The sequence below is a fragment of the Oxyura jamaicensis genome, chromosome 1 (genome assembly GCF_011077185.1).
Source record: "Oxyura jamaicensis isolate SHBP4307 breed ruddy duck chromosome 1, BPBGC_Ojam_1.0, whole genome shotgun sequence".
Classification (NCBI taxonomy): Eukaryota; Metazoa; Chordata; class Aves; order Anseriformes; family Anatidae; genus Oxyura; species Oxyura jamaicensis.
In genome coordinates, this window is record NC_048893.1 from 74,057,735 (window position 1) to 74,070,658 (window position 12,924).

At 38.6% G+C, this 12,924-nt stretch overlaps 1 protein-coding gene across 10 annotated transcripts in view; it reads left to right on the forward strand.

Moving 5' to 3' along the window:
- ITPR2 (inositol 1,4,5-trisphosphate receptor type 2) overlaps positions 1 to 12,924 on the forward strand; it is a 281,796-nt gene that overhangs the window by 235,957 nt on the left and 32,915 nt on the right. For 9 of the 10 annotated variants that reach the window (XM_035321209.1, XM_035321166.1, XM_035321220.1 and 6 more), the window contains 5 exons: positions 1,630 to 1,755; positions 4,551 to 4,726; positions 6,050 to 6,214; positions 8,382 to 8,577; positions 10,682 to 10,774. In XM_035321209.1, coding sequence (XP_035177100.1) covers positions 1,630 to 1,755; positions 4,551 to 4,726; positions 6,050 to 6,214; positions 8,382 to 8,577; positions 10,682 to 10,774 — 756 coding nt within the window. Of the gene's footprint in view, positions 1 to 1,629; positions 1,756 to 4,550; positions 4,727 to 6,049; positions 6,215 to 8,381; positions 8,578 to 10,681; positions 10,775 to 12,924 lie in introns of those variants that run through there. The other variant, XM_035321243.1, reaches the window with a different exon arrangement.

Here is a 12,924-nt window from a genome sequence, read left to right on the forward strand (position 1 = left end):
TTGGTGGCACTGTGAAAAATTGTTTGTACTGACAAAGTGATCAGAGTAGAAGTTGTAAAATAAATGATTTCAGAATAACTCCCTAACTACACAGTCTATTTGGGAATAAAAGTCACTATATTGTAGAAAAATTACTCTATTAACAAAAGCTTATCTGTTTTTCTTGCTTAAGAAACACACATAAAACAGCGCAACCCTACACTTGCATAGACCAGACCTGCCTAATGCTGTAAGCAAGGAAAATTGGTTTATTTTTATTCAGAACAGAAATTCCCCAATTTCTTTCATCAGTGGAATGGCCCATAAGTCTCCATGATTTTTCTTTGTTTGAAAAGATAATGTAAGTTTAGGCTTGGTTCGTTCTTTAGCCAAGCATCTGTTAGCATGCAGTCTGTATTGCTTAAATTGACAGATGTCATTTGCAGTGGCTCCAAGTGCTTAAATCCCAGCAGTCAACAGCATGAGGTTATCAGAATGAAATCTGAATAGTCACCTAATCACAATTAAAGTTTATTTAGACTAAAGCCTGAGACAGTCACATTCAGTTGAAGGAGTCTATATTAAAAGTTAGCTGGGTGCAGGCAAGTCAAGAACATGCTCTTAAGGCTTGCAGGAGACTCTCAGTACTTTAAAATCTAATTAATAGGAATGCATCATCTTCAAATAGCTAAACTTCTCTAGCTGGGGTTTTTTTCACACCATTGCACATAGACGCTTGTTTTAAATGTTCATTTAAACATCTGATAGTGCATTCGCATATATGAAGTGGTTGCCTGGGTCTTAGTACCCTCTGATGATGTTCCTAGGCTTTTTGCTGAATCATTTACGTGACTCTGGACACAAAATCTTAACCCTGATTTGCCCTACTTCCCTTTTTAGTCACTTCTAACTAGGTTATAGGTTCTTTGGGATATAGACTGCTTCTGTGTATTTATACAGTACTTCATATATGGAGGTCCTGGCTTAACTGGAGTCCTTTTGCAGCCTGGAGTAATTATAACAGCACAGAGCTGTTAGTCAGCAGTTAATCTTGGATGTCTGAGGATCATACACGAAATAGTTAGCTTTTGCAGAACCAAACCCAGTTAGACTGAATTTTACCTGTTCTCCAAAAATAGATGGAGATGTATTTAGTTTGATAGAGGTGGGGAAAATGCTGTAGTTCTGAAGCCTTGCATATTCCATTTTCTTTGAATATCATCAGCATTTTTCATCCAAGTGGGCCAGCTGGATGACCTGCTGTGGGTCTTCTGTCTGCCTGGCATGCAGTGTGCCCTTAAACCTAGTTGTCTGTTTGACTCTGTGTCTCCCTGCACAGAGGCTACAGTTTCAGAGGCAGGTGAGAAGACCACACAAGATGCAATCCTAAAACCTCAGCTGAGGCACAACTCTCATGTATAATAATCTGTATTGGGATCTTTGGATGAAAAACTCTGCTTGAAACTATGGTTTATGGCAAACCTATGTTTGTTGTTTGTCTGTTTTAGCTAATTTTAAAGGTCTGCATATTTATTTTGTTTATCTCAGTTTTCTTCATTAAACTGTACCATTTAATTCCCTTGAGGCCATTACTGATAGAGTTGATGCCTGCTTTCTTTTCATTGATTGCTGCTTTTCTCCCCTTTCTAGATAATCCACCCCTATTTTGGTTCTCTAGACACATCTCCCTCTGGGGGAGCATTTCCTTCAACCTTGCTGTATTCATCAATTTAGCAGTTGCTCTGTTTTATCCCTTTGGAGATGATGGAGATGAAGGCAAGTTGAGTTTGTTTTCATTTTTCCTTTTAATTTTAGATGCTTTCCATTCTAAGGTAACACAGTTATGTATAACTGCATCTTCAGTTATGCTCTTATCTGCAGCAACCATTTAGTGCCTTCTAAGTAGACACCAGATGTTGTCTGAGATGTGGTAGTTGGTCTTCAGTGCATCACATGTCCTGTGCGATGTGAAGTAAAATGGACAGAACATAGCAGCCAAGCTGAAGATTAGTTAGCTAATTCTTTTATATATATATATAGATAGATAGATATTATTACTATATGGCAGTGTACTATTGCACACGTTAAGTTACAGCTGCTGAGCTGAAGAAGGGTTCATTGCAGCAGAGGTACTGAAATTCCTTTAAACTGACCAATTTGAATGACTTGCAGTCTTAAAATGTGTGGAATATAATGATATAAAAACTGTCTCATGGGGTTTTGACTATTTTATTGGGATAGAAGAGCAACTATTGCAGGGGACAAATGTGTTATATAAAAATATGCTTAAACTATGTGATTCTGTCTCTGTTTCATCACGACATAGGAAATACAATGAATATTAAATTTCATTAAATGCAGCAGACTAGCAAGAGGCCTCTTTGGATCGAAAGCAAGCTTAATTGGGCTAAAGAAAACTGGTAATGGGAGTAGAGCCATTCACCTCTGGGTTTCTATCCAGTCCAGTCAGTAATGTGACTGAAAGTCACCTCTGTCTGATGGCATGTGAACAGTGCTGGTGGAAGCAGTCCAGCTTCTAGTAGATACATATACTTTTCACAAACACCAGAACTGGCACCATCAAACATTCCTGTTGGCTGGCTAAACAGAAAAGCAGCAGATTAATGTATATTGGCATGGAGACCACATTGCCCTTTCACCCCACAGGGCAGTCTCTGCAGGTCACAGCACAGGAATCTCCATAGCCTTGTGTAGCAAAGTTTGCAGGGTTCTGCTGTGGAAATGGAAAGCATTTGTACATAGTGCTTTTCTGAATGTGAACTGAAGAGCTGCTCAGGGTACACGCGTGTCAGAGCCTATGCAGGGTGAGAGAAGAAACAAAGAGTTAAAAATAAACCTTTTAAGCTACTAAATTTTTAGTTAATCTATACGCACTGAAATCCTCTGGTCTGCAGTCAATAGGTATTAATACTTGGAACTGCAGATTTATGTAGTATTAGTTTAAATGGCCCCAGTAATCCAGTGATTTCAGTGATAGTGTGTTTCAGGATTCCAATTTCTAGTGCCTATAGCAGTAAAAGATCTGCTGAACAATAAACAATAAGTGTGGTTGAAGGGGATTAGCATGGTCATGAGGCAGACCCCTTACTTCCAGCCTCCAAAAACTGATCTCAGAGCTGGAGTTTGTCTCACATTTTTTCCCTTCACCTTGTGTAAATCCAGCCATGCTCACATGTTTGAGGTGCCTGGACTGATGGAATCATCTCAAGAAAGCTGCCTTTTAGCAGATTTCTGCAATTCTTATATGGCATAAGCAGAATTATCCTCCAGATGAGGTCTCTTTGCCTCATGCATATCTGCTCATGTTACATGACATGAAATTGTTTGACTTGCAGTAGGGAAGAAGGAAAAATGATTTGTTAAAGAAACACTGAGTGTTTTGGTCTTATCTTTCAGCTCCAATCTGAAGCTATTTTTTAGGATCCATCAAAAGTTTCCAAATCTTGTTGGCAAAGAAACTACCCGGCAGAGCTGACCTTGAACACTCCCAAACTTTGGAAAAGTTTGGATGCCATCTATATTTTGAGAATAGGGCTTCACTTCATTGTTTTCTCACTGATGCTGCTTAACTGTATATGTCTTGCCAAACAGGTAGTGTTATTCCTGTTGTGAGCCTAGCTAAATTTTCTATTTCATTCTCCCCTGTTACTGACCTTTCAGTTCATCGGATAACAATAGGAGTCAGTGTATGAGTATGACAGTGCTCTGAGATCTGAATGTGCTTTTTAAATTAGAGCAGCGTGGTGTGTTTCCAGGGCTTTAAGCAGAGGAGGAAGGGAAAGCAGGGGCATTACTCAAAACTCAGGGAGAGCCTGGAGCCAGCTTTTTGCACAGACTGACTCTGAAGGCAGCGGCTCACATGCCTGTGGGAACTCAGCAAGAGCAGGGACATGCCACCTCCCCAGGAGTAAGGCACGACTATTCAGCACCTCCTGGCAATGCAGATGCTGCCTTCTCATGCCCAGCTCCCCGTGGCTGCCTCCCACTGTGGCAAGTCTCTTGCTCTCGTGCAGAGGTGGAGTCTGCCTCCCGCTGAATGCCTCCAGCCCTTCAGAAGAAAGCCGCTTTTCTAAAAGCAGGACACTTTGGTGCTCTTCAGATTGGAAATGTGACGCTGCAGCACAGTGCCACTTGCTGCGCTACCCTAAGGGCCAGCTATTTCTGTAGCTGAGCAATCATGGAATTAGACCGAAGGAGTCCTAATGATCCCTGCAGAAGGGAGTTGATTAGTAGCTTCCTCCAGGAGAAGGGTAAACTGTTTCATTTCTGAGCATTCCTCGGATTTTAATGGAAATTTCATTAGCTGCTCTTATTATTACCTGTGCAAATCAACAATACTATGATAATATGATAATAATAGTTCTTGCTGCAATTAGGGCAAGTTGTGGTCAGTAGTTGTGATGCATGAATCACGCTTTTTGTTAGCTATATTGGCAAAGGAATTGATCTTTTGGATCTGTTTCTTGGTTAAAAAAAAAAAAAAAAAAAAGAGAGAGTCTCCTGAGTCTCCAGAGATGCCTCTCTCAACTTTCCCTTTCTCCTCCATACAGGCACACTTTCTCCGTTGTTTTCAGTCCTCCTTTGGATTGCAGTGGCACTTTGTACAGCAATGCTGTTTTTCATCTCCAAGCCTGTTGGCATTCGACCCTTTTTGGTGTCGGTTATTCTCAGGTCTATATATACTATTGGGCTTGGTCCTACTTTGATACTTCTTGGTGCTGCTAACGTAAGTACTTAAAAAGCAAGCAGAATTTTCAGCAGAAGCAGAGATATTAAGGGTCTTCTATTAAAAAAATCCCTCAGTTAGAACTGTGTGAAGAACTTCTTTTTCAGGTTCACAGGTTGAGCAAAAATATATATATATATAAAAAATCCAGTCGTCCTGAAAGAGCAGTATCAGCAAACTGAAAAACTGAGAAAAAAGGGATTTTGGTTTTGTTAACATGCAAATATTTTAAAAATAAAAGCAATATGAAATTTAAAATAAATACTGCTGTGTAAAAGGAATCAAATTTACAGTTCCTCATGTTAAAAGAATAATTTTCTCTACCGACATGCTCAGCAAAGTTGACACAAATTTGTAAGGTGTTCTGTGAGCTTAAATCTATATTTCTGAGGAAAGTTTTCAAAATTAAAAATTCTCTCAGTCCTTTCTCAGATTCTTAATTTATTCATGTCTGTTTTTTGCATGTTTACTGAACTTTGTAAGATATACAGTCATGCTCATAAGTAATCTATTTACATTTCTGCCTGACTGCTACAGCTCTAATTCACCTTAGCACCAGGCAGCGAAGTATTAGGCTGTTTGCCACCAATTCTTTGAAAATTGTGCATGCTTGAAAATAGCCAGGGTCATAATCAAAGGTAAACGTAAGCAAGCAGTGCTTGTCCATGTGAAATTTTTGAAAGAAGAAACATATTGAGTCCTTATTGCTTGACATGGACTACAAAACATGTGAGGTTAGCTCCTTTCATGTGTACTTCTGCACTGCTTTTCACATGCAGGAACATGCTTTTCACATGCTCAGGAACAATGGCAAATCTGATGCCATTGCTTAAATACCGTACTTCCAAAATGCCATTGATAGTTTTTTTTTTTTTTTTTTTTTTTTTTTATGGTAGGCACTCCCAGCCTCACCCACCCACCACCCATACACATGCTATTTAGTTACTATTGTTCTCCTTGTAGTTGCATTCATAGCTGCTGTTGCATGGTCTCCGGTCTGAACTCAGAATTTTTAGGAATTCGCTCCCCAGTTGCTTTTTAATGCCTTATGACATTAATCCCACCCTGCCTACTCATTAATTTATAGAGATATATCAGAATGCAATGAGACAGTGCAGGGTTGGAGGGGTGACATACTTCCAGTTACTCTCATGGACTCACTCCCAGCGTGCCTTGGAGATGGATTTATCTTATTTGAAATTCAGCCATCTAAAAGTTGAGCATTTAGTCAAAGTAGCCTATCTAGATATTTTGCATGCTATGGCAAAAATGAACAGGATTTTTTCTGATGGAGTAAACCTAGCCTTTGTTTACACCCCTCAGCTTTGCAACAAAATAGTGTTTCTGGTGAGCTTCGTTGGAAACCGTGGAACTTTTACTCGTGGCTACAGAGCAGTGATCATGGACATGGCTTTTCTCTATCATGTAGCATATGTCCTGGTCTGCATGCTGGGCCTCTGTGTGCATGAATTCTTCTACAGTTTCCTGGTAAGTCTGTGCTTTTGCAGAGGGGTAAAGTTTTCAAAAATAGAAAATACTGTTACCCATGCAGCTGTCTTCAATTTCTTCCTGACAATCAAGCCAAATCATGTGTATTTTTTACGCGCCGTTGTGTTGCTGCCCCTTAGGAGCTGCTGTTTTCATTAGAACTTGTTCCTGTTAGAAGTTGTTTTATCTGTTTTAGAGCTGAAAGTTTGCCCATTTCTTTTCAGAAAATCATCACACAGACTTCTTCTTTCTTCTATCCCTACCCATCATACATTTATTCCGTGTATGTTGTTCATATATCTTGTGTCAGTTGTGTCTTCAGACTGTAGTCTCTCTGAGACAGGAGTTGTCCACTGGTGTGTGCATCATCCCTATACCAAAAGATCCCATTCCTCAGTTCATGTTGCAGTCCTAATAAATAAAAGAGTGATTTGGGGAATAAAGATGGCATGCCTCTGGTGTAGTGGGAAGATTCATCACTATAAATGTATCCCACTTCCATTTTCTTTTGTTGCCATTACCCAGATGGAATGCCTTTTTATAATGTGATACAGGTGCAGTGAAAATGAATCATGCAAAATTATGCTAAACTCAGCTAACTGCTCCCTTCATGGTGAATAGCAATAAAAGGTGTTTCACTGCTCCCGTTTTGCTTTATACTAAAACATGAAACTTTTAGGGAGACTGACTAAATTGTAGTCATTTACATGTGTTCACCTTCCTGTTGTCATATCTTTCTCAGCTTCCTGAATAGCAGTGAACTCCCAGCATCTCATAGAGGTGCGTTAAGCACTCTAAAATTTAGGCATTCAGTCCTTACTGTGGCAGAGCTCCTGCTGAAGTCGTTTTCCAGGTCTATATCTTGACATTAAAGTCACCTTCAAAGTTGCACAGACTTCAGAGGAGTCAAGATTTTGAGGCTTTAGCTGCAGAACCTTTTCAAATGGATGCAACTCACCTGCTAATTAATGTCTGTCTTAAAAAATGTGCATCAAATCGTATTACTCCTTCAGTGTGTAAGGGTTCTTTACTGTAAAATACTGTCTGAACTGCAGTGTAGTTTAAGAAACATTTTAAATGCCTACTTTTTTCAGTGACTGCTATCAACGAACGTCCATGATTCATGGATGTTATAACTGTCCACATTCCTAAGTTACAGGTGTTCACTTCATAGTGAAAGTGTTCCAGATCTTGCATTTGTTCCTCATATTAAGCTTTGTTTTGTATGGGATGCATGATAACTGTCTTCCCTCTTTCTTCCTTTATTATTAATCCTTTCACAAGGCTGTGGATTTCAGATCTTGTGAATTGTGACTAATACCTTCTTCTGTGGACCATTTTGATAAATCACAGTGTGTCACTTTATACCTGTAATCTGTGTGTTTTGAAGTGGAAATACATATATTATAGATAAGGTCCAAAGCACTATAACACATCAATAGAATTGGAAGAGAAAAAAGCTATAGTTTCTTGAAAAGCACTTATCACACTTAATTGCTATTTGAGGCATTTGACATTTAAAGCAATATTATCTTCATGTATACTTTTCTTTAATGTTAAATACTAGGAAAACATATAGCACAGGGTAAAGAAGAGCAGTTTGGGGTTTTATACAAACAGTGCAATGAATCTAACCTTGTCCTAAAAAGAAATGGCCCTAATCCTTTCACGTGAGTGACTTTTAAATGATCCCATGAGCTCAAAGAAACAGTTTACAGACATGTAATTATGTGTGTGCATGAGTGCATTTTTGAGATGCAGCCCATGCATGTTTATCAGATGGGAAATAACATGAAAAATTAATTTGTGGATGTAGATCCATAGTATGGAGACAGTTTTTTAATTTTAATCCAGCCTGCTTTTGAATATGGGGAAACAATGGTTCTTGTTGGTAACTATTACCTTGTGTCTGGGTCAGACTCATATATAAGTATATATTTTAGCTTTTGATTTTGCTATAATCTGTCTTAAAATTTCAAGTTCTGTGCTATATTATCTCTCCTATATCCCAAGTTCCCACTGAAATCAATGTGAATCAAAGCGGAGATTACAGAACATGGCTAGATGTATGTTTCAGTAGTTCAGATTATGTTCCTATGTAGTATCTATATACATTCATTTTTATTAATATGTATTCCTTTTTTCTTCTACACTGTACTTTTCCCAGCTGTTTGATCTGGTGTACAGAGAGGAGACTTTGCTAAACGTGATAAAAAGTGTTACCCGGAATGGTCGTTCCATTATCCTCACCGCAGTGCTAGCACTCATCCTGGTTTATCTCTTTTCCATCATTGGGTTCCTCTTCTTGAAGGATGACTTTATCATGGAGGTTGACAGGTTGAAAATCAGGACCCCTGTTGCAGGTACTGCTTTTTACATTAAAATTTGTTTCCAAAATACACATTTTATGTCTGACTAACCAAACTTTGCTCTAGGGAAATTTTAATTTTGTGCTTGTATCTGTGGAAGCAGAACCAGCTCCATATACCTTAGGACTAAATTAAGTCTCTGGGTAAAATTTCATATGTAGGGTTGGTTTTGACTAGACTTTTCTGTTGTAATACTAAAATCCAGCACTCACAATTGATTTATTACATTTTCTTTTAATGTTTTCTAACTCATGCTAACATAAAGAAGAAATTCCTGCATTTCCTAAGTATTTGGAAGAGCAACTCAAAGTGGATTCTACTGCTTCTCATCCCACCTTAAAAGTAGTGATTAGGATTTTCTGTGTTCTGCATGAGGCATGTGATTTTTTAATGTTTAGTTAATATATTCATCTGATTACTATTTAAGCTTCATCCAACAGAAATTTATTACAGAATACACACTTCTGCTGATAGGAGATTTCCTGGAACATCTCTTAAATGCAGTATGTTTTTCACAATCACCACTCTTAGTGTATAATCCTGTCTTCAGTAAAATCATCAGAAGGTTTTTAACCATTTTTTAAAAAGCCAGAATTTCAATTTATTAGAATGAGAGATTTCACCAACATGGACAGAGAGTTACAAACTCATTTTGCTATAAAAAAAAGTATGTCTGATGTGTTGACATCTTTGTACATGCTGCCAACCAGCCTGCTGGGAGCATGGACAGAGAAGTAACTTCCTGCATAGAAAGACCTGAAAATAGCTTTTGATTAAATTCCTAGAGGTATGATTTTCCCAAATGCTGAGCTCTTCAGATCTGTATGCAAGCATAGAACAACTAATAGGATCCACCCCAGATTGTGTGTGCTCTGTGTTTGTCAGCCTTTTCCTAGCTTTACTATTTCAGGACCTACAGCACACAAATGAGGCAAAGCTCATTCAAGACTGGTTGATATGGGGGAGTGTGATGTATTCATATAGCTATTTGATAACCACAGGAAAAAAGGAACTTTACAATTTTTTTTAAAGACCTTGCTTTTTGCAACTGATCAACTTCAAAGGGCTAAGTTGGCTTATATTTGATTTACCATTCATTTTGGGGCAGAATTTATAATCTGAAGTTTCATTTTGAAAAATAATTGTGGCCATCTTAGGAGAAAGGAAGCTAGATTTAGTCGAGCATTGATCTGATCCCGTGCAGTAGCTCCTGTGTGTTTGTGTTTCTTCTGTTGGATTTTTAACAGATTTTTGTGGTGTGTTTGCATGTGTATTCTTGCTGGCTTTATACATTGCCATTTCTGATCAAACACTAATCAAGAAAATATGCTGATGGTATATGAATGGAACATTATGCATACCAATACAAGTGCTTATTTTTTTTCTTTATAAAATAGCACAAAGAGAGAGTCAGAGTGGATGTGTTTTCTATGTTACAGAGATTGTCATAGGCGGTTACTTTGGTTGTATGATTTTGCCTTCATTTTTTCTCCTTAAACCTTTTTGTATCTGTGATTTGAAATGCAGAAAATTGTTGAAGATGCACAAGACAAAATTGGTTTGATCAAATCAAGCTGATGTACACATCTACCCACTTTGGGAATGTTAAATTAGTGTTTTTCACGAACCCATACATATTTACAAATGAGTACCAAACTGTGTTATAATCCTTGAAAACTCTTAAATATTCTACATTCAGGATAACTGAACATCATCTTGTGCCCTTCTTGTCAGCTTATGTGAATAATTTATCTAATGGTTTTAAAAATGACATTATTTTCATATCTGATAGTTGTTTCTTGCTTTGAATATATCTTTTTCTAACCAGAAGTAGCAGCATTTGATGTAGATTCATTAATTTCAGGAGATGAAATGGGAATAGTTGTGATATACAGTAAATATAAAACTGAGTTTTTGTTCCTTGTGCTTGCTTTGAGTTGTTAGGCAGACTGTTTGAGGAAGGAGGAATTGGTATAATTTGTTCTGCTTTTTCTTCTCAACTTTTCAAATCAGTGACTTGCTTCTAGAAAAATAATGACTTAAAACTTTTTGTCAATGCAGTGTCTGTCTTTTCATCAATATTCTGCTGTTTTCTTAGGTATTGGTGAAGTCCCCACTACAACCCTCACATCAATGATGGGTGCCTGTGCAAAAGAGAATTGTTCCACAAGCATCCCACTCATTAACCTAGGTTAGTACAAAACCTCACCAAATTGGTGATCAATTAGAATTGAGGGATTTGTGTGTTATTATTACAGAGACTGCCTGTGTAAAGTTATGATTGTTGTTGGAAGTCCTGGAAGGCTTAGAGCTCAGTTGGGAACTTGCCTATAATGCAAGTGCTTCCCACACCTGATTCCCAATTGCATCAACATTAATTTTGTTGTAATATCATGCTGAATCATTATGCTTGAACATACAGGTCTCTTTTTTTGAGCTGACTTTGCTGAGAGGAAAAGCTTGCTGCTTACCTGCAGCATCTTCACCTGCACACAGTGAGCCACTATTAGATCCATTTAGGGCCACATAAGTTGATTTTAACAGTGTAGTATATATCAGAACGCTCTTGTGTATACTGTTTACATGCATCTAGGCTGAGGCTGTAATGTAGCCAGAAGAGTAAAAGCCCAGATCCAGGACCAAGTAACTGTCTCTTAATGACTTACTGTGTCTCAGCTAAACATGGGCAGGAGTCCATCCATGCATTCCTAGCTTGTGGCAAATACAAGGAAATGCAGACTGTTGCAAGCCATGTTTGTGATAGGCAAGTTTTATTTCTTCATGCTTGTTGCAAGTGAAAAGCTCAATTGCTCTACTTCAGCAGATCAGTCCATCTGGTTTTACCCTGATATCTGCGTTATGAAACTGATCTGCATACCAGAAGGACCCTGCCAACTTTAAATACACTTCATTAAAACAAAAAGCTTGTGTGGTGTGTTCTACTGGTGTCAAGCCAGTTACCAGACATTGGTTCAGGAAGGAATTTGTCATAGATCAAGCTGACAGAGTGCTTTGCTCTATTTGCTGTTTGAGGCAACAGGATCACGCAGGACCTCTGATAGTAGTGCTACTCCATCTCTCCTGCTCTTATCCTGTGACACATTGTAGTTGAGGTGTATGGTCTTCACTACAGTTGTTATGTTTGTGTAGTGTGGGTGTGTGCAGTGGATGGTCCACAGGCTTAGACTATTTACTGCTACACTTGTGTGTGGTTGCTAGGGGCTGAAGCTGAGGACAAAAGTGGTCCCTTCCTATCCTGTGTTCCAGTATAACACCATTTCACATGCTTTATTCTCCCACTACAGATTTTTGAGCTTTTTCAAGGGTATGTGGGAGAGAGCTATAAAAGTAGGCTTTTCCTCCCCAGCTGGTGTGTAAACAGGCCTCATAAACAAAACGGGAAGCTGTCTGACTAGATAGAGAAAACAGTCTCTCCCCAGGAGCTATTGGCAAAGCTGCTACATTCAAAAAGTAATCAATCAGTCAAAAGAGATGCAGTATGGCTTTTGCCAAGCTCTTTAAATGATAGAAATCTCACATTTCTTATTTCTTGGCCACTGTTTCTTTAAAATTAAACAATAAGGGGGCTATACAGAACGTCTAAGTACACTGGCACTTAATCTTGGAGTGCTTTTATTCATCCAGTAACATTAGAGAAACTACATTTAGTGAGAACTAAAGATTCATTTTAGCCAATGAATCACCTGTCAAAAAGTACTATTCTACCTTATGTCTTCTCCTGGGACAGATCTCCCTTCTGGTGAAACTATGAGTACAGGAGATTTGCAAAGGCTGATCAGCCTGGGAGTTAGTAGGATTCATGGAGTAGCAGCATAAAGAAATCCACAGCTGTCTGTCGGATACATAAAATGTTCTAAATGACATCTCAGGGCCACAGCAGAGACATAAAAATCTGACATTTTAGATCAGATCACTGCTGATCACTTGTTCTGATGAGATTGTGCCTCTACCTTGAGTTTTACTGGTTGAGCCTGCATTCAGTCATTGCTCATTTTGGTGAGTTAACCAGCCTGTCTGATTAACTCTACTCAGTACTTTACTCAGAGAGCACGTCCTGTCTACAGCCTGCTGCTTCTCTGCTGCACTGAGCTGTCAGCTCCAAAATACTTGGTCTCATCTCCCTTGGAGTCTTCCACTCTTTCCTCCAAGGGCATTTAAATATCACTTAAATCTTTGCCTGATGAAGTGCTTAATCCACTTAAAGGAACTTCACATCCCAAGTATGTGGCCTTGGCCTTATCCCTCCCCTTCATGCTCTTTAGCCCATAGAGACCAGTGCTAGAAAGATGCACAAACACTTCTTTGCAGAACGGGACATTT